This window comes from Spermophilus citellus (genome assembly GCF_964194105.1).
Source record: "Spermophilus citellus genome assembly, chromosome: 5".
Classification (NCBI taxonomy): Eukaryota; Metazoa; Chordata; class Mammalia; order Rodentia; family Sciuridae; genus Spermophilus; species Spermophilus citellus.
The window spans coordinates 51,876,375-51,902,879 of record NC_138186.1 but is presented as its reverse complement, the minus strand read 5'-3'; the positions used below and the strand labels follow the sequence as shown (position 1 = coordinate 51,902,879).

Here is a 26,505-nt window from a genome sequence, read left to right as displayed (position 1 = left end):
CCGTCCAGCTCCAGAGGGTGGACTCTGAGCCACAAGCTAAGCCAGATAACAAGGAAGCAGGAAGCCCCGGCGCCGCGGTGCGCGGGGCTCAGGGTCAGGGCGGTGGGTCCTGGCTCCGGTCCCGCTGCTCCAACTGGACTCTTCTCCCCGCACAGAAAGCGGTGAGTGGTCCCCCCGCCCTGTCCGCGTCCCAGCGCCCGGGACCTGCTGAGGGGGCGCCGGACCGGGGCTGAGCCACCCTCTGCCCACCCAGAAGGAGGAGCGGGCGCCGTCCCCGCCGCTGCAGGTGGACGACCCCCAGACCTTCGTGCTGCGGCCCGCGCCCCAGGGCCGGACGGTGCGCTGCCGGCTGACCCGGGACAAGAGGGGCATGGACAAGGGCATGTACCCTTCCTACTTCCTGCACCTGGACGCCGACAGGAAGGTGGGCAGGAGGGAGAGCGGGCCGAGGGAAGGTCGGGGCCGGATCGGATGGGCCTTCTTGCTGTCCCCAGGCGCCCTGCCCTCCCTTCATCCTCGGCCCTCACCCCTCCCAGGTGTTCCTCTTGGCTGGCAGGAAACGCAAGCGAAGCAAGACCGCCAATTACCTCATCTCCAGCGACCCTACCAACCTGTCCAGAGGAGGGGAGAACTTCATTGGGAAACTGAGGTGGGCTGGCTTCCTGGGGCTGGGGCTGTCAGGTCACTAGGGGGCCGTAGGCAGTCACTGTGGCTAGCAGTGGCCCCATGGTTCAGGGCATTTGGGATGAGCCCCAGGCACTCCTTTTCTAGTGAGTCCCCAGGTGACGTCCACACCCCTGCTCCTCGCTTCAGCAGGGCATTGGCTCCAGGAGGGCAGGGACCACCCTGTCCTCTTAGTGGTTGAATGTCCAGCACCTGGCCTGCAGTAGCCACTCACCTAGCATCCCTGGGTGAAGGAAAGCGCACAAAGGCCTTAAGCTGCTCATCCACCGTGGCCACAAGTGTGGAGGGGGGCACTGGGAAGTGAGGCCTTGTTGCTTGTTTATGCATTTCACAAAAACTTACATAAGGCCTAGGAACGCAGCAGGCATAACCTAAGCACCTTCCAGATATTCATTCATTTCATCCTTTTATCAACAAAAGGAGGGGAAATATTCACTTATTTACTTTTTTGTGGTACTGGGGATTGAACTAAGGGGCACTTTACTAGTGAGCCACATTCTCAGCCCTTTTAAACATTTTGGCACAGGCTCTCGTCCCACCTCAGCCTCCTGAGTGGCTGGGATCATAGCTGTGGGCCTCTGCACCCAGCCAGGGAAATATGGTCGTTATGTCCATTTTCTAGATGGAAAAGTTGATGCTTGGAGAGGTTAAGTTGTCTGCCTAAGGTCACACAGCCAGTGTAAAAGAGGAAGCTGGGATTTGAATACTGCTCAGTCTTCCTATAGATTCAGCTTTTGAAAAGACCACCCCCCAGAGGGGGAGGCCTGGGGTAGGGTCATGAATTTCTCAGTCCTAAAAAAAGCCACCCTGGCTCTCCAAACTTGAAGGCTGTGGGGCAGGATGTGGAATGCCTCCAGCCTGGCCTCCAGGTCCACCTTGCTTGCAGGTCCAACCTCCTAGGGAACCGCTTCACCGTCTTTGACAACGGGCAGAACCCACAGCGGGGAGGAAGCAGCACTGACCTGGGGAGCCTTCGGCAGGAGCTGGCAGCTGTGATCTATGTGAGAACTCCTCCTGTCCCCATGCCAGGCTCCTCCTCTTGCAGGGGGCCGGCCTAACGGGCATCTCCCTCCCAGGAAACCAACGTATTGGGCTTCCGAGGTCCCCGGCGCATGACGGTCATCATTCCTGGCATGAATACAGAAAACGAGAGGGTCCCCATCAGGCCCCGAAATGTGAGCCCAGCATCCCCTGGCCCCTGGCCCTGGAAAGTCTTGTTCCCTATGCGGCCCCCCCTCTGGGGAAACAGGGAGGAGGGGACCCAGCACCCAATCCCCTGATACACACACCAAACTCAGCACAAACTCCTTCTGCAACTGTGAAATGAATCCAGGTTCTTTGTAATTGAATTCACTGACAGGACCACACAGAGGTGTTATCAAATCGTCCACTCATATTCACAGAGTTGACAGATAGCAAGTAGTATGGAGCAGTGGCATGGAGCATTCTAGGTACCTGGAAGGCATCCGTGGACAAAACGAAGAAGTGCCCCTGGAAGCTGGCATTGTGGTGGAAGGAAGCAGCCACTAGACAATAACTGAGATAAATGAGCATGATAGTGGGAAAAAAGGGAGATAGCAAGTGTGGGTGTTAAGTTTTCAATATCAAATATGATCGTTGGAGAGGGCCTCATTAAGATGAGATCTAAGCACTCTGGAAGGTGAGGGAGCAAGTGAGCAGATATCTGGGGGAAGGGCATCTAAAGAGCCAGTGCAAAGGCCCTGAGGCACAGGGTGCCTGCTTTGAGGAGTGGCTAGCTGGCTGGAGTGACCTGAGGTCAGAGGTGAGGATGAGGACAGAGAGGGCCTACAGGGAGAGAGGTGCCTAACTGGTTTTTTGCTGAGAGAAGTAGGAAGCCATGGAAGGGTTTTGAGCAAAGGCATGACATGGCATATTTTTAAAAGCAGAGGTTGTTTTGTGTGGGGCTGGGGGGAGAGCTGTCCTGGAGATTGCCAATTCTGGGCTCTACTCCTGAGCTCTACAAGTTGGTGAGTCCAGGATTTCAGAGTGATTGGCTTGTACCATACTCACAGGATACTGATGTCACTTTACTCATTTACAATGAAAAGTAATACCCCTGTCAGCTGATCCCTCCACATCCTCTCCTGCTCCAGAGCCAGGCCGTAGCCAGGCCAGGCTGAGCTGTGGGGCACAAGCCGTGAGAGGCTCCATCTTGAGGTTCTCAGCGCATGGGTCCCACAGCTGCCCCTCTGTGCCTGGGGTCAACACCCACATCTAGTTTGGCCTTGGTAAAAACCAAATGTGCAGTTTACTCATCCTGCAATCATTTATTAAACGCATGCTCTGTGCCGGGTACCAGAGATCCAAATGCAACACAGTGCTTTGACTGCTCAGTAAATAATCTATTTATTTAAAACAACACTCTGTGCTCTAACACTCCAAGAGCTGTTAACCTACTGAATCCTCACAAGATGCCACTGGGAAAGAGAGTGAGGCACCCTGTTCCAACAACAGGGTGTCCAGGTCTGTCTGTTCCAGTGCCGTAGAGAGAGCATAAGAGCAAGAAGCCACAGGGACTCAGGGATGAGGTGCCTAAATTCCAAGTGGGGTTCAGAAGTCTCCTTGTAAGAGGTGATCTTGAACCCCGAATAGGTGACAAGGACACTCGGAAAGGACCATCTCACAAGCACTGTCCTACAGAGGCTGCTCCTTCCTTTCAGAAACTCTCCTCCAAGGACATTCTTTTTGGCCACTGTCCACCTGTCCATCTTACCAAGCTCAACTGTGCTTTCCTCGAAGGTTCTAGAACATTCAGTTTATCCCCATAATAGATGGCAGCCTGTGGCCATCTCCGAGGACCCTCAGGCACCAATGGCACACAGCATCTGGGTGCCAGGGGCCCTTTTCCAGTCTCTAGCCCTCTACTTGGGCACCCCCTTAGACATACCCCATTCTCACGGATGTGCACCCTGGCCACTAGGGCCCTGCCGGTGCCAAGCATGCCCTAAAACACCCTGATTGGACATCAATGGCCAGCCTGCACACCTGTGGCCTGCCAGGGTCAGCACCAAGCTACCCTGGCCAGCTCTAACCATCCTCTCCTTGTCTGCTCTCCCCTACCTCACCCCTGGCTCCCAGGCCAGCGATGGGCTGCTGATACGCTGGCAGAACAAGACCCTGGAGAGTCTCATCGAGCTGCACAACAAGCCACCTGTCTGGAATGAAGACAGTGGCTCTTACACACTCAACTTTCAAGGCCGGGTCACTCAGGCCTCGGTCAAGAACTTCCAGATCATCCATTCTGATGACCGTAAGTATCTGCAGGCCAGGTCAGGCTGTTCCCCAGCATCCCTAGGACCAGGACCCCCGCCCAGGCCTCTCCCTCCACATATTAGCCTGGCTCTCATCCTCAAGCCTGTAGCTGAAATAACCAGCACGGTCACTCTCCTCCACGGGCAGTCACGTTGCACGCAGCTGTCTTGAGGTTTACTGTTCCAGGTTCTTGTTCAAGCATTGACCAGAACTCTGGGGTAGGTTCTGGGACATTCTGGGTAAGAATGTGTTGAAGGGAGCTTTGAGCTGCTGGAGTTTGAAAACCACCAAGAGCCCAACCCCTTTGTGGTCAAAGAGAGGGCTGAGGCCCAGAGAGGGCAGCCCTTTTCCCAGTCTCTCAGTTATTCCAGGCAATTAAACTGGCCCTCAAAATTTATTTCACCAAAATGACACAGTGCTTTCTATGTGCCAGACACTGTTCTTGGGATTTTGCAAATATTGCATCATTATATCCTTTCAACCCCATGAGGAAGGTACTATTATTATCTATATTTGGCAGATGAGAAAACTGGCACAGAGAAGTTAAGTAACTTGCCCAAGTTCAAACAGCTAGTAAGAGGTAGATCTGGGATTAGAGCCTTCACAGTCTGTCTCCAGTGCCCATGCCCTTAACCCTCTTCAAGATGGTTGCCTTTTGGAGCAGGGAATATTAAACCAGCATTTCTTAGTGCCCACTGTATGTCTTAATTGAGGTCAAAAGATAACAATTAAGGATTTAAGGTAAACAATTAAGTGAAAACGGCCCTGTTGCAAGCTTGGGAGAAAAGTCCCCACTAGGGTGAGGAGGTTTAGGGATAGGACAGTGTCTCCCAAAGGACTCCAGGTTCACAGGGTTAGGCCAACACTAAGCAACTCCCCATCCCCCACTGCTTCCTGGGGATGTGCCCAGTGTCACCTGTCCCCTGGCCTTGGGACTGCTTTCCAGATCACATTTCTGGTGAAGCCTGGTCTGCCACCAGACCAGGGTTTGGGAGTATTTTTAGCAACTTCCTGTCCCTATGGATGCTGGGGGAGGTGTTGAGACTGGGGCTGGGAACAGGGATCACAAGGGGAGAGTGGGTGAGGGGGGCCACCGGTTAAGAAAGGGAGCCTGGGGTCTAACATGGGACTTGGGGACCAAGGATATGAAGAAGAATTAGGGTCTAAAGATAACAGAGGAATTGGGAAGGAAGGTTTCTGGGCTTGGTTAAGGTTGACAGGGTCCTGCTCTTGATTAAGTGTCTCCTTCAGCATGGCTCTGGGCCGCAGCAGATAAGGCAGGGCCCCTGTCCCTGGGGGCTTACAGTGACAGAGGGTAAAGTACAAGTGGTGCTGGTTGGATGAGATATGGAGAGATGGGTGGAGGGTGGTTGAGGATTGGCGCTCCAAAGGGAAAGAGACTTCTCCCTATGTTAAGAGCATTGTCTGCCAGGATGGGGGGTCCAAGGAGGTCTGGGACCGCCCCCACCGTCTTGTATCCACAGCGGACTATATCGTGCTGCAATTCGGACGCGTGGCAGAGGACGCCTTCACCCTAGACTACCGGTACCCGCTGTGCGCCCTACAGGCCTTCGCCATCGCCCTCTCCAGTTTCGATGGGAAGCTGGCCTGCGAATGACCCCAGCAGCCCCTCAGGGCTCGCCTGCGTGGGAGAAAGGATTCAGTGGAAGGTGGCAGGGTCCCTCCACCACAACCCCCACGAAAGGCCCCTCCCCTATCCGGGGTTGACCCCTCACTGCCTTTCGGTGACCTCGGTCCGCTCCCCAGCCTGGCACTGGCCGAAGCGGGTGGAGCTCAGACGGCGGCTGGGATAGAGATGAAGAACATCTGGAGTTGGAGCCGCACATCTGGTCGCGGAGCTCGCCTGCGCTGCTTCACCCCCTCCTCCCCGCGCCCCAGTCACTTCCTGTCCGGGAGCAGTAGGCAGTGTTGTTTTAACCCCCTCTGGGACCAAGCTAGGGCTCGGAGGAGCTGGGGCGGGTTCGGAGGAGGGGGCAGTGGCGGGTAACGAGGGCCAGGTACCCACATCTCCAATAAAGTCGCGTGCCAGGCCAAGCGCAGCTGAGGTTCTTCGGCGCGCGCGGAGAGTCGGGGGCGGGAGGGTCCGCAGCGCGGGAGAGGTCCGGAGGGCGGGCTGAAAGCCTCCTCCCCGCCCCGCTCCCGCCTCAGCCCCGGGCGCTCCCGTGTCCCCTCCTCCCCGCCGTCGCGGGTCCTACCGAAACTCGGAGGGCGCGCAGTGTCCAGATGCCCCCCGCGGGGGGCCCCCAGGAGCGGGCCGAGAGGGAGGGCCCCGGCGGTCCGGGATGAGGGAGAAAGGGAGAAATTCGAGAAACAAGCCACTCGGGGAGAACCAGACAAACCGGGTCCGGGCAGGGCGGGCGCAGTCGCCAGGGCGGAGCCGGGTCTGGGGCCCCGGGAGTGGGGGGCGGGTTCTCGGGCGGGAGGGGGCGCCCGCCTCGGCGGCTCAGGACTCGGGTGGAGGAGTGGGGAGTCCCGAGGCCCGTGCGCTCCGGCTCCGCCGATCTCCTCGTGACGCGGCACCCCAGGCCCCGGACACCGACGGGAGCCCAGCCTCGGAGGCGGGAGCTCCGCCCTCCGCACCGACCCAGGCCGGAGCCCCAAATTCCGGCGGGGTACTGGGGAAGGGTGAGGCTGGTGTGCGGTGGGAGGTGGGGGGCGCCGCGCCGCCGGGCGAGGAGCAGGGCGCCCAGGCGCGGGAGGCCAGAGCGGCCCCGGGTCCCGAGGGCGCCGAGTGGACAGCGCGAGCGCAGGCGGCGGCTCCACGCGGGCCCGCCCCTCGCGGCCTGTGCCCGCCCCCTGCGCGCCCCGCCCCCTCCTTCCCGCAGCCCCCACCCCCGCCCGGCTCCTCAACACAAACTTTCCGTCCCGCTCGCTCCCTCCTCCACGCCCGGCGCCTCCCGCTCCGGCCCGGCTCATTCCGTACATTCCGGCTAGCCCCCTCCCCAGACTCCCCTTCCCCGACCCCCCTCGCGGCTCCGCGGGCCCGGTGGAGCTGCCCGGCCGGAGCGCCCCCGCGAGCTCGGACCAGGTAAGTCCGGCGGACGCCGGGAGGAGGCCTTGCTTGGGAGAGGTGGTTGGTTGGTTGGTTCTGAATCGGGGGAAACTCTCAAGAGGGGCAGGGTCCCGAGCTATTGTCCACCCTGAGCTGGAGCCCCGGATCTGGGTGCCGGGAAGTTTAGAGGGAAGGGGGAGAAAATCTCTCCGGGAAGCCCCGCCCACCTACCCCCCCGCGACCGGGACGAGTCGGTCCGCGGAGTAGGGAAGCCGGGAGACTGTGTCCCCCGTGCCTTCTCCTGTCGGTCGGTTCGCGCTTCGGGTGTCCGCACCGGCACCTGAGACCGCACGGTTTGGAGGGCCTGCCACCGGGGACTTGTACCCGGGGCGCCCAGTCCCGGGCCCCGCCGCCCTTTGGACTCCCGGCCCGCGCTCTCCAGGAGCCCGCCGGGCCCCAGCTCCAGGCAGGCCTTGGGCCGGGCCTCCCGGCGCCCGGGCGGGTTCTTGCGCGCGGTGCCTGCGGCTGCACTGGATTGTGGAGGGTGTCAGGGAGCCAAGCTGTGCGCCCCGCCTGTGTGCCCCTCAAAAGGCAGGGGCTCAAGTTCGCTGCAGTTCTGCTGCCCGCGTCAGGATGGAAGTCGGAGTTCCAGCTCTGAGCTCGGAGGGGTGGGATTTGGGGCCTTCGCGGCACTTCTTCAGGGCCCTTCTTTAGACAGTAGAGTATTGGAGGGCGGCTGGTGCACCCTTTCCCACCGGGTCCCCTCATTGTGTCATGCCCTATTCCTGCCTGGGGAAAGGGAGGACTGGCGTGCTGGTCTGGGTCTGTTTTCCAGCCCATCCAGGCTCTGGGGCAGTATCATTAAGACCCCACTCTGTCACCTTTCCCACTCTGTCCTGGTTCAGAGCTGAGATTCAGGGAAGGGGGCATGAGGCCCTGGGTGAGGGCTTCCTCTTTCTGCCTTCCCTCTCTCCAGGTAGGGGCAGAACCAGGTCAGGCCTGGACTTGTAGTCCAGCACAGAGGAGGGGGATGGGGGCTGGATACAGCTCAGAGGGTCTAGTGCTGGTGGTGGCTCTGTGTATCAGGGTCTCCTGAGGCCTAATTCTGTGAATACATGTTCCATCCCAGAGTTGGGTGCCAGGACATCTCCTTGACCAGGATGCTGCGTGCAACCTGGGGCCAGGAGGGAAAGCAGAATTCCTAAAAGGTTGGAAGCTTGGGGGGATTTCAGACTCCTATAGCTCCTTCCCAAGACCCTCTCCTCTAGAGGTACCCCTCGGAATACCTGGTTTTGTGCTCTTCTGGGTTCCTACTCACCCTGTGGGCAGGGGATAGACCGATGTGTGTATCTTCCCAGATTGGTTATCTATCTGGTGAGGGTCACTTCAGGGTCCCTGTATCCCCACTCCTTCTGGAGTGGCTAGGAACCTATAAGCATCTCAGGCTCTTGCTCCTGCTCCCATCTCCCAGGAGGTAACAGTAATTAATGCCTAATTAGCACATATGTGCTGGGACATGGCTGAGCAGAATGGTCAAGGGTTGGCAGGAGAGAGCTTTGAGTGTGTGTGCCTGTGTGTTGACACATGTGCCCCTGAACATGCATGCCCTAAGCCCCATGCTGGCCCTCACAGGTTTGCAGACCCTAATATACACTGTTGGAGACAAACTAAATCAAGACGAGGTAGCTCAACAGAGGAGGTCAAGAAATTAGGGATCTGGTCCCAGGTGAACCTTTCACTAACTGTGTCAAGTTGAAGTCTCTTGGGTCTCAGTTTCCCTGCTTGGAATAAATGACTTTCTTGGGTGTCTTTTCTTGGAGCCCTCCCAGAGTCTCTGTATCCCTCCTTTACCTTCCTTCTCCTCCTATCAGTGAGCTTGAACCAGGTGGATTCAAGACAGTTGGGTGGGTTCTCCTAAATGGTGCAGCAAAGAAGGCAAGACAGACACACTAGAGGGCGGGAGGCGGTGAGGAGTAGTACACCAGGTAGGCATGGCTGAAAACTTTGCCTGCAGCAGGTGTCAAGGGACAGGGAGGCCCAGTAGAGTTGGGGAAACTTGTCGTCTGGAGTAGGGTATAGCTGGGCTACATGAAATGGGGTGTTCAGAGACCACCTGGATAGCTGCCCCTCTGTTCCATTCCCAGAGCCCTCTGGGGGCCCACTAGGTCTCACTGTGGAACTGGAACAGGAGCTGCCTGTTCTACCCACCTCCTTGCTCAGGGTACAGGGGAGCAGAAGGGGGGTTCATAGTGAGAGGGAAGCTGGTGGTGCTTTGAATGCTGCTGTCCTCTGTGGAGGTGCCCAGGAGGTCCCGGCCTCTTTTTCCCACACAGGGCAGCAGAAGCGGTGGGATGTAAAAGGTGGCCTTCAGGATCCAGGTCTCCGAGGACCTCTGGGCAGCCCTGAGGGCATGGCAAGAGCCACGCAAGAGCCTCTCTAGTTAGAGCTGGGAGGTCAGCAGGTCACACTCAGCATTGTCCCCACGGCCTTTCCCTGGAGGTCTGCTTCAGGAGTGGCTGCTGCCCAATTGGAGAGGGCCCTGCTCCTTCCCTTGGACCCACAGGGGGCTGGAGACTGGGGCCCGAGAATTCCATCCCCCTGCAAAACCTCAGCCCTTGGGGTTTCCTAGAGTGCTGATTGCTTCCTGTACTCCCTGCCAGGCTCGATTGGACAGGAAGTGATACAGGGAAAACAGTGCAACTGTGTGTGACGCTGGGTGTGCGAGAGAGGCCGGGAGTGTGACACTGTGTGGATGAGACCGTGCGTCAGGTGAATGTGTGTGGGAGAGGCCCGTGCTCCATACAGTTCCTGGGAGGCTCAATGTGTATGTGAGAGAAACTTTCCGTGACTTTGTGAAATTCATGCATGTGAGAGCCACTGTGACATTTTCTCTGTGTGACTGGCAATATGAGTCCCTGGGAGAATCTGCGAATCTTCACTGCATGCGTATGTGGGAAGCTGTATGGGTGACGTTCCCTGTATGTGTGGCCATCACACCGGAGTCTGTGAGGGAGACTTCTTTGGCTGTCTGTGTGTGTGCCTGAGGAGGGTGTACACAAATGTGAGGCTGCATGTGTCAGAGGCAGAACCGGTGACATCCTGGGTGACAGAGGATGCTGCAGCGTGACCAGTTCTGACGTTGTATGTTGTGAAACAGCATGAGATGGCCTCAGGTGTGACTGGATAGGACACTAGGTATGAATAAAAGGATAGGACCCACTGTGGCCATGCTGTGTGACAAGGGCACAGTGGTCACATCTGAGGGTGTACTGTGGCGAGGATCTGAGTGTGAACACCGGGCACAGGGGGAACAGAGATTGCCACTCTGAGTGCACATGTCTGTGTGAAAGAAACTGTGGGGTGTGACTGAGACCGGCTCTGTGGGTGGTCAGTATCTGAGCTGGTGTGGGTGATGTCCTCAGGGCTGTGCCAGACAGGGCGTGGGATCCTGTGGGTGATGCTTGTGGGGACCTGAGACCCCAATGCATGTGGCATCTATGTGGAAGACCATGAAAAAGATACTGTTCAAAAACCATAAGAAGAAATGTCCTTGGTGCCACTCAATTGTGCACATAAAAATAGTTTCAATGATAAAACTTATGTTTTATGTATCTTTTGTCAGAATACAAATTTTAAAAAGGAAGGGGAGAGGCGCAGGTGACAGGGAATGAGCAGGACAGTGGCAGTAAACAGAGCACGAGTAACAGAGGAAGAGCACAGAGGAAGCCTGAGTGGCTGGTACAGCTCAGTGGGTGACCCAGGGCACCAGGGGCCCAAGATGCAGCCCACTGTTAATTGAGAACCAAGGGGTCCCCACTGATACCTGGGACTCCCTCCTTGGGTATGGGACCAGATGAGGGAAGGACAGTCTCAAAGAACCGGAGAAGGTCCAGAACTGGTCCCTTCTCTGCAGGAGACTTGAAGACTCTCTCCAGCCCGCCTCCTACACTGACAACCTATGGATGAGCTTTGGAGAAGGGAGCCTGGGGGGACTATCCATCCCACATTGGTCCCAAGAAAACCCCCACCCCAAGTGGCTGGAGGAGGAGGGGTAGAGGCTTGATTCCCAAATTGGAAGCACATTAATGATCTGGGGGAGAGGGGCGGAGGCCCCCATCTCCTCCTAGTGGGCTCTGCAAATTGCTTCCTCCTGTAAAAATCCCGGATCCTGCTCCAGGGAAGAGGGTCCTCCCTGCAGCCTGGCAGGGTGTGGCCACTTGGCAGGGTCCCTCAAGGGTCCTTGAGCTGGAGGTGGGGGATGCAAACACCATCCTTACCCCCTCCCCCCAGCACAGTCTGGTCCTAACCGGAGCGTGGCCACTTCTAGGGTGGGAGTCTTGGCAGCTGGAGAACAGCTGGCCCACTGTGGGGCGGGTGGGTGGGGGTAGGAGGAAAGGCCAAGGGCTGGGGAAGCTCTCCAGGCCCCCTGTTGCCTTCCCATGCTCAACCCTGCTGCTCAGCCAAGCCCAGGGTGAGGACAGGGGGCTCGCGCACTTCACAGATCCTCCCACACTTGAATGGAGGGCCGGGGTCTGGGGAGACAGGCTGCCCTGTGGACTGGTGCAGGGTGGCAGGGAGGCGGGGTAGGTGTGCTCCTGCCAGTCTGCCTTTCCCATCAGGGTACAGTTCTGAGAGAGCTTGTGCTTCGGCCTGGCCTGTCCTCCCCTGGTGAAGGAGCTGTATAGGGCCCAGTGGGCTAGGGCCGGGGCCGGGGCCTCTGCAGCAGCTCAGCTCTGGCCTGCATCCCTGGAGCTGTCCAGCCAGTTCTTCCAGCAGGTCTGGCCTCAGGGTGGGGAGTGGGCAGTAAGGTGCCCCTTATCTGCTCCAGGGCCCCAAAGCCTGCTCACCTAGCCTCCTAGCCCCTGTGCTTGCCACCACCACCCAGAGCCACCTTCTGACCCCAGAAGGCTGAGGGCCTGGGAAAGGCGAAGCAGGTGGGGCTTGGTCAGGCAGGGTGAGGCTGAGTAGCCCACCTGAGGGCTGTGGCCTGAGCTGGAGGTGGAGGGCTGAGCCCTGGGACAGGGCAGGATGGCCTGGATGTGGCTGATTCCACTGTGGCCTTCCCGTCACTCCTTCTTTTTTGGTCTGCCCTGACCTCTGGGTATCTCTGTCCTTGTCCCTGTCTTTCTCTGCACCCCCGCCCCACCCATGCCTGTCTTATCTGGATTTATTGGCCTTTCCCCTCCTGTCCCCTTTACTCCCTCTGCTGCATGCCCCCTCCCTGGGTCTTGGTCTCTGTGTGGTGTGACCACTCTTTCTACTTTCCTCTCTCCACCCCAGCTTTTTCCATCTGTCTGTGGCTCTGGCACCCCGTCTCCTCTGGCTCTCTCTCTGGGACTCTTGTCTGTCCTACCCTGTCCCCTCTGCTTTCAGGCTCCACTCCCAGCCTTCACTGGGTCTCCTGCCCCTCTTGCTGGCATAGCCCAGCAAAGTGGTTTGCCCCCGGGGACTGCGTCCCTCCCAACCCCTGCCTGCCCTCCTGCCCCAGTCAGCCCCCTCTGGATTTCGCACAGGAGCCTGTAGCCACTTCTGTCACCAGGCCAGTCCCAGTGGGGCAGGGGCCAGGGGGTGGGCACCTGTGAGTCGCTGTCCTTGCCACAAACAGGGTAGTAATTCTGGGAGACAGCAGCCAGGTGGCTCCTCACGCTGACCCCTCCTGCATGATGAAGTCGCTGGAGACCTCACCAGCCCCCAGCAGCTGCCCGCTGTGACTGTCCACTTGCGCACTTCCTCCTGGGGTAGGAACAGAGCAGCAGATCTGCTCACTGGTGCTGCTGGGCAGAGCTCTGTTTTGGGGGTGCCACCTGCAGGCCCCTGTGTGGGCACCTCTGCCCCCAGGGGCTTTCCTGGAAGGTCAGTCCTGCAGGTGCCTAAGAGCCAGCATGAAGGACCAGGGTCCCCATTCTCTCCTTGACTCGTCCTTTGGGCCCCCACTGTGCCCCTCCCCCTCCCCAGCTGCCCTAGTCCTGCCACCAGGGGCCACTGCCCTGCCCCCAGTCTGTCCCAGCTCCAGGCAGGCGGGCGCTGCTCTGTTCGCCATATTTGGCCACAGTGCTCCCGAGGGGGCGGGGCGGGGCTGACATCACCCGGGAGGGGGGGGCACCTCCTGGACAAGGGAGGCCGCAAGCTGCTGCAGAAGTCTGGGGCTGCCAGGGCCCCCATGCACTGGGTCCCATGCTGCTCTGAGGGAGGCCTGGGGAAGGGGTTGAGGACTTCCCCAGGAGGTGGAAGCCAAGGAACCCCTCTTTCCCTCCCTCTAAGAGCCAGTCTGGAGAGAGACCCAGCTTCCCAACAGCTTCGACATGGGAGTCCCTGGTCCCTCAGCATCCCTCCCCCACCAGACAGCCCCCCTTTGTCCCCTCATTCCTATCTAAGCATTGGCCTTGAGGCTGGGGGGTCTGCATACTGCTTCCTGGCGTGAGGGACAGGCTGGGGATGGGGGAATCTGGCCCTTCTGACTCTGGCTACCCACTGGCTGTGCAAACAATTTCCTAGTGGTCTTGCAGGCCTCACACGAAGGCATACACAGCAGTGTGTGGCGGCGGAGCCGGGGGTGTCTTGAAGTTGCTCCAGCTGCTTGGACTGAGGGGATCCCCTGGCCTGGACCCACTGAGCAGACTCAAGGCAGCTGCTGTGAGAGCTGGGCCTGCTTGGTTAAAAGACTCCAGCCAAACACCCTGGGCTCAGAACCCAGCTCTAGCACTTACTTGCTGTGTTTCCTTGAGCCAGTTGTTGAACCTCTCTGTCCTTGGCTTTCTTATCTGTAAAGTAGGAATAATGATGTCTATTCAGTAGGATTATGATGAGGATTAAATGAGTCAACATGTGTAAAATTCCAGAGCCCTGCCTGGCACATGGCAGGTGCTGTTATTAGTAGTAAAATTAAGTCTAAATTCAATGTCTGCCTGATACTCAGATAACCCCATTCCACTAGTGACCCCCTCAGGCTTCTCAAAGCAAACAGGTGGCTCCACAGGGAGAAAGCCCCCCACACCCCTACCCACACCCACCCCTGCTGCCATTCAGCAGGGCCTGTCATATTCCCCTCCCTGGTTCCTGATGGGGTCCCCACTCTGAGGATACCCTGCTCACTGTGTTTTCTGCTGCCCAGAGCAAAGCTCTAGGGTCACAGGCCCTGTGGCCCCTGGACTCTGATATGCATCGATCATGCAGGTTCTGGGTTGAGGGTATGAGGAGAGGCTGTGCTTTGCGGGGACTGGCTGATGTGCTCTGAATTAATAACCCAGCTTGGCAACTGCCCGGAACTCAGTTTACAGAGCCCTGGCCCATCTGCTCTGTGGGTCAGGCCAGGGGAGGCGTGTGGGTGGTTTATGGGCTGCACTGGGGCCCTGGAGGTGAGGGAACAGGAAGTGGGATGGAGGAGCCGGTGGGGTCTGGCTTGGCCGTTGGCGGGGCACCTTCTCAGCCATTCCCGTGCCAGCCAGCAGCCATCGTCGCTGTCTTCTTCCAATTCCTGGGGCATTTCCTGCCCTGCGTCTGGGTTCCTCGGCAAGGTCCTCCTTAGTTGTCTATTTAGGGAAGGAGCAGCCATTCCTCTCCCAGGTCTGGGACCCTCTTTACCCCACCAGTGTTCCTCAGCAAGGCTGCATTGGTGGGGTAAGAATGAGGGGTAGGGTCCCTGGTTGGGCATCTTCTCTGCTGGGCGAGAGCCGCAGAGACCCCTGGCCCTGGCCCTGCTCCTCCTAGCTGCTCCTCTTGGTGCCTTGGCAGCCGTTTGACTTGTGAGCCTCAGTTTTCTTGACCGCAGTAACGGGCATTGCTCCTGTTATCCCTTCCCTGCTGTGGCTCTGACTGAATGCATAGGCAAGTGCTTTTCCCCCAGGAAGAGCATGTGTATGTACGGGAAAGCAGGGAAAGCAGGTGTACGGCATTGTGCTGTTGCTGTTATTGGTCACACTATCTTGAGTGTTCTGACAGCATTGTGGTTGGTACTTTGTCATGATCTCATTTAAGTTTTTACCCCTACCCTACAACCCCCCTAAGGAGGCCCTTTCCTCATTTTACAGGGTGAAGGCTCAGAGAGGTAAAGTAGCTTGTCCACACGGCTCTAAAGAAGCATGACCTCTGGTGACCTCCATCCCACCTTGGAACACCTGGGAGCCCCTGCCCTGGAGTGGGACTGGGGGTGGGGGCAGGGTCCAGAGGTGACTGGGGGATGGGAGATGGCTGTGGGCAGAAGGACCCTGGCCCTCACCCTCCGCCTCTGCCCCCCAGGCTCAGGCCGTCCAGTGGGCTCAGGCCCAGAGCCCAGAGCAACCAGCACCATAGCGTCCAACAGCTGGAATGCCAGCAGCAGCCCCGGGGAGGCCCGGGAGGATGGGCCCGAGGGCCTGGACAAGGGGCTGGACAACGACGCCGAGGGCGTGTGGAGCCCGGACATCGAGCAGAGCTTCCAGGAGGCCCTGGCCATCTACCCGCCCTGCGGCCGGCGCAAGATCATCCTGTCGGACGAGGGCAAGATGTACGGTGCGTGCGGCAGGCACGGGACACGGACCGGCGCCCGGCCCCGCCCCCTGCTCTCTGCCCCTCACCCAACCAGTTGGGGAAGTCCTGGGGCCTGGGCAGGCGGCCGGCGAGTCTGGGCGTGCAGCCTGGTGTCTGGGGCCTCCTCAAACCAGCCGGGCGGCCCGCAGCCCACACCTCACCCCGCCTGCTCCGCCTCTCCTCCGCTGCCGGCCTGGAGGTTTCGGGGTGACTCAGTGGGCCCAGGAAACTGGGTCAGTCCAGTGTCCAGGCCTGGGCGAGGGTCCCTGCCTGGGAGGGAGTGGGAAGGAGGCCTGGGGGCCAGGCCCTCCAGACAGCTCCGCACAGCTCCTGCCAGGGTCGGGTGGAAGGTCACGCTGTGACCAGGGCCTGTGCTGGGAGGACGACGGAGGACCGGGGCCTTTTCAGTTCTTCAGACGCCCCTCTCCGCCCCTCTCCCTGCCCGCTCCGGGTTTTCTGGCCCCTTCTGCTATCTGGCTGCTCCAGAAGGCAGCGGGGGTCCTGCGCGGCACCACCCGAGGGAGCCCCCGGAGCTGCCTTCTCTGGAATAACCGACCCTCTGACGCTTCGCCCTGCTCTCCGCCGGCTGCCGCAGCCCTCCAACAGCCTGTGGCTGTGGATTCAAGCCCCCAGCCCCTCTCCCAGTGGCAGGACTCTGGCAGAGTGGGAAATGGCAGGCCTGTGCCTCCTTCCGTTCCATCCCCGGTGCCACGCCTGTCCCTAGCACCCGAGCCCCCTTTTCCTGCGTAGGCAGGTGTTCCAGGGTGCCTTCTATAGGGTGGGGGCTTCCTGCCCCCACTGCCACCTCCCAGATGGCCTGGGCAGCCCCACAGGGTATTTTTAGACAGGGTGGAGGGAGTGGGGTGGAGAGGGGCTGGGTGATGGGCGGAGCACGTGGGGATGGCTCTGTCATGGGAGAGGAATTTGGAGAATGTGGCCATTCTGTGGAGGCCAAGGGGTTGGGGGACAGTGGGCTTAGATTTTGGGGTAGAGGATGCTGGCACACACCCAAGCATGTGTCCAGGGGCCCCCTCACAGGGCCAGTTTCCCAGGGTTCCTGGGGGCTGAGCAGGGCCCCTACGAGGCTCACAGGCAGCTTGGCACTCTTAGGGGTAGGAGACGCAGCAACCTGAAATATGGGATGGCAGGCACAAGGACACCGTGACACGCATAGTGACACCTTTCTCACAGGTTGTCTGTGTAGGAGAGGTGTTCCATACGTCCACTCCTTTCGTCCTGTTTTCCTGGCCTTTCTTCACGGAGGAAGGGAAGGGACTTGTCTAGGGTGCCCCGTGACCAGGACAGAGTGAGGCTATACGTCAGTCCAGATCTCTCAGGGTGTGAATGGGCATGTGCTGAGGTGCCCACCCCCTGGGTCACAGCTGGCTCACACGTCGGTGAACCCCTCCATACCCAGATATGAACACTCAGCTTCCAAGCTGGTGACCCAGGAGAGAAGCACTGCTCCAGGCTGCAAGTGACAGGGGTGCCACCCAGGCCAGGCCCTCTGGGCCCCCTGTCTGGCTGTCCTACAACACACCTACCCCAGGCATCTGCAGGACATCTCCTCTAAAGCCCCCATCTCCCGATGAGCAACCCCCAGGTCCCAGCACCTGGGACTCCCCAGCCACCCTCGCCGGCCCACTTGTGCAGCTTGGGGACAGTGAGGAAGGGTCCCTGTGGGGTCTCCAGCTCTGCCCTCTTCCCTCACCTCATTTTCTCTCTTACCTCATCTAGGTCGGAATGAGCTGATTGCGCGCTACATTAAATTGAGGACAGGAAAGACGCGGACAAGGAAACAGGTACCGAGACAGGCCACTCCCCTAGACTGCACCCCCCGGGCCTGCTCCGAGCTGCCCCCTCTTCAGAGCGGCCTGCCCAGCCTGCCCTGCACTGCTGCATTGATGCTCCCCTGTCCCGGGTGCCCTCACGGGCCCACCGTCTTCCCTGACTACCTGCCACCCACCCATGGCCTGTACTTCAGGGCCTACAGAAAAGCCACCACCTGAGTGGCCCAGTCACCGTCAGGGAGACAGACAAGTACAGAGCAGGATGGCCTGGCCGAGGCAGGGGTGTGCAGGGCACTGATAGACCAGGCCAGGAGGAGCGCGAGGGAGGGCTTCCTGGAGGAGGTGGCACCTGAGCTGCATTTTTGAGTTAGTCAGAGAAGAAAAGGAGGACCCTTTCAGGCTGAGCAAGTTGGCTCTGCAGATTGCAGTGCAGTCACGCACCACGTAATGATGTGTTAGTCACCGGAGGCCGTGTGTGTGTACCACAGTCTGTACCATGTAGCCCAGGTGTGTGGCAGGCTGTACCTCCAGGCTTGTGTAAGTGCCCTCTGATGTTTGTACAGTGCCAAAACAACTTAATGACACACTTCTCAGAACTCTTCCCATCCTTAGGTGACACCTGAGTATAATCATAAAAATCCTAAATCTCTGCAAAACTTACTTTATACCAATTTATTTAATCCTCTCAGCAACCTTAGGAGGTGGGCACAGTGATTGTCTCCATTTTTCAGATGAGGAAACTGAGGCACAGGGAGGTTAAGTAACTCCTCCATGTCACTGGGCTAGAGTGGGTGGATCCAGGATTCAGCTCACTGGACAGGGCGAGCCACCCAGGGGCAGTGTAGTGTGGAGTGGGAGAGGCTGTTGTTCAGCTAGAAGTGTGGGCGACAGCGTCCCCCAGGGTGGCAGGATTCAAGGCCGGTTTAGAGAGAGTGGAAGGTGGCAGCTGTGGAGGAAGGAGGCCCTGGGTCAGCCAGGGCAGTGGATCAGGGAGGACCCGGTGGAGGCAGGGAGGCTGACCGGGAGGTAGAGAGGGCCCTGGACAAGGGTGGCGGTGACGGTAGTGGTTGGAATGGAGAGAGAAACAGTGATGGCTTCTGGTCCAGGGAAAGCAGTGGGTGGTGACAGGAAACCTGGAGGGCCGTGGGTTTTGCTGAGTTGCGTTTGGGGTGTCTTGGAGTGAGGCTGGGCTGGAGGCAGGAACCTGGAGGAAGGGAGGCCGTTCCCACCTTCAGCCTCCCACCCTCCCTGTCTGGGGGAGATTTGGACCATGTACCCCCCTCCTTGGATCTGTGTATATGGGTGACCAGCCTGGCCTGCCCAAGCCCAGGCCCAGAGGAAGGCTCAGTCGCCCTCACCCAGTGTGGGGTGGAAATGGCACCTCCTGTTCCTAACATTGACTAAGCACCTCCCTGCCCCGCCTCCATGGTGCAGGTGAATTCATTGAGCTCACTCTGAGGTGCCGCACTGCGTAGGCTCCAGGAGTCGAGCCTGTTGGTTAAGAACAGGGACTTGGGGCTCAGACCCCAGGTCCAAACCCCAGCTCTGCTGCCAGGGGCTGGGGCGGGAGTCCCCCATCCTCAGTTATTCAGCCGTTAAGGGAGCCAATGTGTGAGGGCTGGAAACCGTGCCCTGTAAGCCTTTGCCACTGTCACCGCTGTTACGCTCACTGTCCTTACTATAAACAGAGCTGTCCTGGGCCAGGAAGGGGGCGCTCTGAGCCCTGCTTCATGGCGAGCCTGGTGTTTACAAACTGCCGTCCTCATCCTTCTCCACAGCTTTATTCTCGGTTAGGACTCTGGGTTTTACGTCTAACGTCCCCTTCAAAAAGGGGACCATCTTGTGGTTGTGTGGATGGGGCTTGTCTGTGTGTGTGACAATGACCAACTAGTTGACTGGGTTTGGGGGCAAAGAAATGCAGTTTTAGTTTTTTTTCAGATTAATTGCATGCAGCAGTTAATAGCAAGGGCCATGCCTCCACATTGACCAAACAGCTGAATATTAAGTTGGGATTGAGTCTCATGTGACTTTCAGCTGTCACAGAGCTGGCCATTTGGAGGTGGTGCCCTGTGCCTACGGGTCTGAGGAGTCCTGGTAGAATAGCTTGGTAGGGAAGCAAGTGGGCTGGGGCATCCGGCAGCCTGGGTTCAAGTCCCAGCTCTTGCACACAGCTGGGTGTCCTAGGAATAATTGCTTAACCCCTCTGTGCTTAGATTTCATCATCTGTCAGAAGTTGGATTAGTGCTGCTACAAAGATCAAATGAATTTGTGTGTGTGAAGTGCTGAATTCATGTGTGCTTAGTGAACATGGCATCTCGTGGCCTAAAGTGGTCCTTAATCTCGCTGCCCCTGAGCCTGATTCCTGTGTGCAGTGCTGCCTGGGGGGAGGCCCACCAGGTCCTAACCCAGTAGCAGAGCCCTGAGCACCACATACATAGTAACTTTCAGGCTGTGATTAAAAAGGAAAAGAAACTGTGTCTCTGTGGGAACAAAAGCAACTTGCAGAGAAAGCTAAGAGCCAGTGCAGTGGCTGACAGTGGCACGTGGGTCTCTGGGACTCCGTTTGTTCCTTGAGGACGTCAGGCACATCAGCCCAGGACGTACACACTGAGAGTGGGATTGGCTCAGGGTTGCCCACAGAGGCTGCAGGAAGGAGGTTGCTGGCAGAGCCCGAGGTGCAATTAAGAGCACTTACTGTGTACTTACCCCAGGCCGGCATGTTAGTCCAAGGAGAAGGAAGGCACGTGTGTTAGGAAAGAAGCTGGGTTTATGGGCTAGCAAGCTGCCGTGGTGGACAGGAGGTGGGCAGCAGTAGACGGGGAGATCTTGGCCTTAGTGTATGACCTAATGACTAGCTGGAGCGTTCTGGCCATTGCTATCCTCTGTTGTGTGAGAAAAAGGTCTCTCCTCTAAGGACACCAGTGAGAAAAAGAGGGGGAAAGACACCCTTCCTCTGAGCTAGGTGCAGCCCTGTACCAGGGCTAGATTTCAACTCTCACTGGTTCCCCTGGCCAGGTATTTTTGTGCAGTGAACAAACTACGTAACTGTACGTGGTGGTCCTGGGAGACATGGTGGGCTCTTAATCAATACAAGACCAAGATGAGAGCAGAATTGGCAGTGCCAGGAGGCAACTGCCCACAGTTCCCCCATTTACATTTGGTCCCCCAGAGATGAGGGCTGGGATCTCCCTGCGCATGGCCACCCCGCGGCTGTGCCTCCTCACTGTCTGTGTTTTCCTCTCGGCGGGACGCGGGGCGGCCCCCAGGTGTCCAGCCACATACAGGTTCTAGCTCGGAAGAAGGTGCGGGAGTACCAGGTGGGCATCAAGGTACGTTGGGCGCCTGACTGGGGCCTTAGGCCTCCCTGGGCCCCTCCTCACGGTGCCTCTGCCACTCTGCACAGCCCGGGCCGTGCCTCTTCTCTGGCCAAGCTGTGTTCTTGCTCTCTTTCCGTTCTTTTTCCTTTCTTGCTTGCTCTCTCTCTACAGGTCTCTAGCCACTTGCAGGTTCTAGCCAGGCGGAAATCTCGGGAGATTCAGTCCAAATTGAAGGTATGGGGCTCCCTGTCACTCGGCCTGGCCCTGCCCAGGAGAGGGCTGAGGGCTGAGCACTGAGCGGGGGTCTCAGAAGCACAGGTGTGAGCTGGGAGCCGAAGGCCGTAACAGGCTTCTCAGGGCCACAGCCCCTGGAGACTGGGCAGGAGCCCGGGAGTCGGGGGTGGCAGCCCTACAGCGAGAGAGAGGGAGACCGACTTGGGGCCACTAAGAGCCATCTCTCCTCTGATTCCTTTTCTCCTTCATTCTGATTGCTGCTTGCTAATCGCATGGGGACTCCAGGTGGGCAGGTCCTGGTGGGTGCTGGCTGGCAGGGCTGAGGAGGTGGGCACGCCATTTCCTCATGGTCCTGGCTGCTCTGTGCCTGAGGACCTGGGTCTGGGGTTGAGGAGCTGGACCACGTCAGGCTCACAGGTTGCCCGGATGCTCTTTTCCCTGCCCCTAGCTCCCCATCCTATACACAGTTCCAGGGGACAGATGCAGGGTGTGCCAGCTTGTCCCCCCTTCATCCTACCCCTTCCAGGGCACCCCCAGCTGGCAGGCACTCCCTTCAGGGGGTGGGCAGTGCCCACTGCTGCCTCTAAGCTTCCCTGGGCTCCCCGGGAGCTGATAGCCAGGTGGGCACTGGGTGGGGGTAGGTGAAGACATGTCCCCTTGCCCCATGGAGCTGTCACCATGTCTCTTCTAATCTGTCCTCCTCTCCTTCACAGGCCATGAACCTGGTAAGTTGCACCACCTCCCGGGGGAGGGTTTAGAGCGCCACAGGTGGAGTTTTCAAATTACAGAGTGCAGGGGACTCGGGTGTGGCTTGGTGGTAGAGGCTTGCCTAGCAGGCGCCAGGCCCAGGATTCAGTCCTCAGCACCTCAGACAAACAAACAAACAAACAAAAAAAAACAAATTATGAAATCAGTTTAACACATTTGCAAGCAGCATTTGTAAAAATGAAATGCAGTTGTTCACAGGTTTCGGTGGGTGGCAGGTCCCCTGGAGGGCTCGTTCAAACAGACCTCTGGGGCTTCCCTCGGGTTCCTGATTCCTTAGGTCCATACTGAGGCCTGAAAGTTTAATTTTCTCACCTGCTCCCTGGTGATGCTGGTGCTGTTGGTCCACATATCATACTTGAAGACACCCTGAAGAAATAGAAATTACGAGTGTGTGCAGTGTCCATCAAGGGGAAATATTTTGGTAGATGCTGCTAGGCTTCTGTTTCCATGGGTTCTGAACCTGTGGATTCAACCAGCCCCAGATTTTAAAATATTTGAAAAAGATTGTCTGTACTGAACACATACAGACCTCTTTTCCTTGACATTATTCCCTAAAAATTCTAGTATAAAAATTTTTTATGCCGGGTGCAATGGCACATGTAATCCCAGTAACTCCAGAGGCTGAGGCAGGAAGATGTTCAAGGCCAGCCTCAGCATCTTGGCAAGACCTCTCTGAAAGTAAACTGTTACCCGCACCCATGCTCCCGGCCTCTTGGGGGAGGACAATTTGCATATAATTTGTATTGCACTAGATATTAGAAATAATCTGGAGATGATTGAAAGGACACAGAAGAATGTGTAGGTTCTTTAAAATGCAGTGCCAGTTTACATAAGGGACTCCTGAGCATTTGAATCCTGTTCCCCATGGATCCTGAGGGACGGCCACAGTGGGCTGTGGCATAAAGCAGTGCTGTTCCTCACTATGGGTTGTGATCAGGGAGTTGATGTACCCCTAGGCGACTGGGCTCAGAGAAGACACTCAATAGACCTCGTGGCAGAGCTGGGAGTGGAGTCCACACCTGGCCTCCCAAAGCCCTCTGGGCTGGGGGGCCTGGCATAGGTCTCACTTCCACCCTCCCATTCCCAGGACCAGGTCTCCAAGGACAAAGCCCTCCAGAGCATGGCATCCATGTCCTCTGCCCAGATCGTCTCCGCCAGTGTCCTGCAGAACAAGTTCAGCCCGCCCTCCCCTCTGCCGCAGGCCGTCTTCTCCACGTCCTCAAGGGTACTGGGTCCTGGGAGGTGGGGCTGGGGGGTCTGGACCTTCTGGGATTCATGGATCCTGAAGGGCCCTGGCTTTGTCCCATCTGCAGTTCTGGAGCAGCCCCCCTCTCCTGGGACAGCAGCCTGGACCCTCTCAGGAGTGAGTACTGCAGGTCCCCTCCTGCCAGCCACGGGCCCCCCCACCTGGGCCCTGGCCCAGCTGTGTAGAGCTGGAATGCAAAACTATAGGGCCAGAGGCTGCAGCGGGGCTCCCAGCTCTGTGTTCCTGGGCTCGTCACCTGCAGCCCCCCCATCCGCTTATGTTGGCCCTTGGTTTATTTTTCACTGGGTTCACCTGAGTCAGGCAGGTGGTCAAGCTACTGGCCTTACAACACGTTTTGTAAGTCACACCCGCAGTTTAATGAACAGCTTTCCAGGGTGGGGGTGGGGCTGAAAGGCAACCTTCAACATGTCCACCAATGGTGAGCTGCAGAGGATTTCTTGAAAGTTAAAATGTGAAAGAAATAGAAAGGTTGCGAGTTAACTTGTCAGCAGACATTCCTGGACTTCAGCAGAAAGGCTGGGTGACTTCCTATTGGGGTCCCAGATGAGGGACTGGGGCAGGTGAGAGGTGCCAAGGAAAGCCTCTAACCACACCGTCCTGCCCACAGCATCAAGCCCTTCGCGCAGCCAGCCTACCCCATCCAGCCACCCCTGCCACCCACGCTCAGCAGTAAGTGCCCCGGCAAGGATGCCCACCACAGCCCTTCCTTGGCAGTGCCCCTCCAGTATGCATATAGGTGACAGTGTGCATGTGTGTGTGTGTGCGCGCGCGTGTGTGGAACCCTGGTGTACCACACCTACAGGAGATTGGGACTTACAATCTTGCTGTTGCTTCTGGAACTCTGGCAGAAAACGATATGTGGCCAAGGCACAGCTCATTCACATGTGTTGCTGTGTCTGGAAAGCTCCCGTAAACATCCTCCCAAATTGTCTCTCTAGGTGTTGGGGTTCTGGGTAGTTGTTATTTTCTCTTTTTACTTTTTGGCATTTTCTGTTTAGACACATTTTAATAGTGACACAAAGAAGCGTGTGTGTCGTGTGCTGTAAGGGCTACCTTCTGTGGGTGTACAGTGTACAGGACACCTCGCAGGAAGTCAGAATTCAGCCGTTTCCTACTCTGAGGGCACCATGGCACTGGGTGCCTATTTGCGCAGAGCCTGGTGCAGGCCCCGGCAGCTCTGTGTGTGATAACGCACCTGTGCCCGTGCAGAGGAGGCTCCATCTCACCTCACAGGTTACGAGCCCCTGGCCCCGCTGCCCCCAGCTGCTGCCTCTGTGCCCGTGTGGCAGGACCGCACCATTGCCTCCTCCCGGCTGCGGCTGCTTGAGTATTCGGCCTTTATGGAGGTGCAGCGAGACCCCGACACGGTAATGTGTGTGGGGCGGGGGTGATGCTGCGCGGTTCAGGACCCTGTGTCAGGATCATGAGTTCGGGGGTCTGATCTGCCATTGGGAAGTTCTGTCCCTGTGCAGCCCCCCTGTCCAGGCCTGTGTGCCCAGTGCCCCTGACCCTGTCTGGGCCCTCCCCACAGTACAGCAAACACCTGTTTGTGCACATCGGCCAGACGAACCCTGCCTTCTCAGACCCGCCTCTGGAGGCAGTAGACGTGCGGCAGATCTATGACAAGTTCCCTGAGAAAAAGGGTGGACTGAAGGAGCTTTATGAGAAGGGGCCCCCTAACGCCTTCTTCCTTGTCAAGTTCTGGGTGAGCCACCCTGGTCCCTCCCTGCTCCCAGCACCCTTCCCCACCCTAGATGGGCAGCACATCCAGCTTCCTAAACTGACCCTAATCCAGCTCTTCTCCTGTGGCCTGTGGGCTGAGTGCCAGAGACAGGTCCTGGGGTGTGACACCTCCCACTGGCCTCTGCCAGGAACTGAGACATCCACCCCCATCCCCTGCCCTATCCCCAGGCTGACCTCAACAGTACTATCCAGGAGGGCCCAGGAGCCTTCTATGGGGTCAGCTCCCAGTACAGCTCTGCTGACAGCATGACCATCAGCGTGTCCACTAAGGTGTGCTCCTTTGGCAAGCAGGTGGTGGAGAAGGTGGAGGTGAGTGGGGCCATGGGACAGGGTGGGTGGGCCAGTGTGGGCAGGCTTGGTGATGTCTTCTGGCCCTCCCAGACGGAGTATGCCCGGCTGGAGAATGGCCGCTTTGTGTACCGCATCCACCGCTCGCCCATGTGTGAGTACATGATCAACTTCATCCACAAGCTGAAGCACCTGCCTGAGAAGTACATGATGAACAGCGTCCTGGAGAACTTCACCATCCTGCAGGTGTGTGGGCAGCAGGGCTCACTGGGCGTCCCAGGAGGGCCGCAGGCCAGGGAGTTAAGTGGGGTAGCAGAATGGTGGCTCAGATGAGACTTGAGACCAATGCAGAAGGGCCCATCCAGCTCCCTGCCCCTGGCTGCCCCCCTGTGAACCGCCCTACCTGCCCCCCAGGTGGTCACAAGCCGAGACTCCCAGGAGACCCTGCTCGTCATTGCTTTTGTCTTCGAAGTCTCCACCAGTGAGCATGGGGCCCAGCACCACGTGTACAAGCTTGTCAAAGACTAGGGTGTTCTCTGTGCCTCCTCAAGGTTGCAAGATGAGCATCTTTTCCACACACCTGCCTGGCACCCCCAGGAGTCCAGGTTGAGAACTCTTCCACCTGCCAGGCCTCAGGCCCTGGACCCAAGAGGCCTCCCCGCCCATCCCTGGCACACACACTCCCTGCCACTGTTCTGCGCTTTAATTGTGGGAGAAGAGAGGAGGGCTCAGTAGTGGGGCAGCTTGCCCAGGGCACTGACCACCATCAGCTGGTTCTGTGGGGATGGAGGACCCCCTCAGGCTCCAGTGTGTGGCTCCTGGCCTCCAGGGGAATGTGATGGGCAAGGTAGAATGGAGACCCAGGGAGGCAGCCTGCAGAGAGGGAAAGAGCATCAGGTTGGGGGCCTGGTTGAGAGGGGCCCATGTTTCTTTGCATCTCCTGTGTGCCAGGTCTGAAGCCAGGCTCCTTATGTGGCCTGTGCAATCCTGACTCTGCAGCTCCCAGTGGGGGATGGGTAGAGCTAGAGCCCAGGTTTACTTCCTGGGGGCTGGTCAGTGGTGCGTCTGTATGGGAGGAGTGGAACTGCCAAGGACTGGTGGGTTGGGGGTCCGGATATAGTACCTCCTCCCAGCATTCCCCACTATGGGGAAGTACCTGTTTGGACAAGGCTCCTAGGTACTCCAGTCTGCAAGCCAGCCAGTGGCACCAGAGCCTCCACATACCCTACAGGGTAAGCCCCCTGCTCAGATCTTGCCCCGGGCAGCAGCTTCCTAGTCCTGTTAATCCTTCCCTGTACCCAAGCCTCTGAGAGCTGGTGGACTGTCCCCCAGCCACCTTCACCTCTGGGTATTTATAAGTTTCATATGAAGTACTGTGCCCCTTCCTTACCACCACCCCACCTTGCCCGAGCTTCCTGAAGGTCCTCACAGTTTGCATATTGCTCAGGCCACCTCCAAATCCCACCTAGGTTTTATAATGTTTATTATATATATATATATTTTTGTGTATTTTTTAAATCCAGCTGTGATGGGTTATATTATAAATGTGGTTCTGGGCTGGGGCAAGGCCCTCAAGGCCTAGTTCCTGCTCAAGAAAAAAAAAATTAAAGTTATTTGTTTGTG

At 58.0% G+C, this 26,505-nt stretch overlaps 2 protein-coding genes across 8 annotated transcripts in view; both read left to right on the top strand.

Annotated features, from left to right (window-relative positions):
* The window catches only part of TULP1 (TUB like protein 1), a gene marked incomplete at its 5' end in the record, with an annotated part of 11,952 nt that extends 5,939 nt beyond the window's left edge, over positions 1–6,013 (top strand). Inside the window, 6 exons of the mRNA XM_081296426.1 lie at positions 254–424; positions 537–649; positions 1,571–1,685; positions 1,761–1,859; positions 3,784–3,955; positions 5,442–6,013. Of these exons, the coding sequence (XP_081152552.1) occupies positions 254–424; positions 537–649; positions 1,571–1,685; positions 1,761–1,859; positions 3,784–3,955; positions 5,442–5,575 (804 nt within the window). The 3' untranslated portion in view covers positions 5,576–6,013. The remainder of the gene's footprint in view (positions 1–253; positions 425–536; positions 650–1,570; positions 1,686–1,760; positions 1,860–3,783; positions 3,956–5,441) is intronic.
* Positions 6,001–26,505, top strand: TEAD3 (TEA domain transcription factor 3). 7 transcript variants are annotated; one of them, XM_081294786.1, is made up of 15 exons: positions 6,001–7,006; positions 14,998–15,014; positions 15,206–15,457; positions 17,213–17,277; positions 20,532–20,594; positions 20,754–20,816; positions 21,530–21,541; positions 22,672–22,809; positions 22,898–22,947; positions 23,459–23,520; positions 24,085–24,218; positions 24,383–24,556; positions 24,763–24,903; positions 24,976–25,128; positions 25,297–26,505. In XM_081294786.1, the coding sequence occupies exons 1-15, from the start codon at positions 6,261–6,263 to the stop codon at positions 25,408–25,410; spliced, it is 2,184 nt and encodes a 727-aa protein (XP_081150912.1). In that variant the 5' UTR covers positions 6,001–6,260; the 3' UTR covers positions 25,411–26,505. The 7 variants fall into 7 exon arrangements, with proteins under 7 accessions (XP_081150912.1, XP_081150914.1, XP_081150913.1 ...); XM_081294791.1 differs by having other exon boundaries at positions 6,445–6,603; positions 15,206–15,452; XM_081294787.1 differs by lacking the exon at positions 20,532–20,594 and having other exon boundaries at positions 6,003–7,006.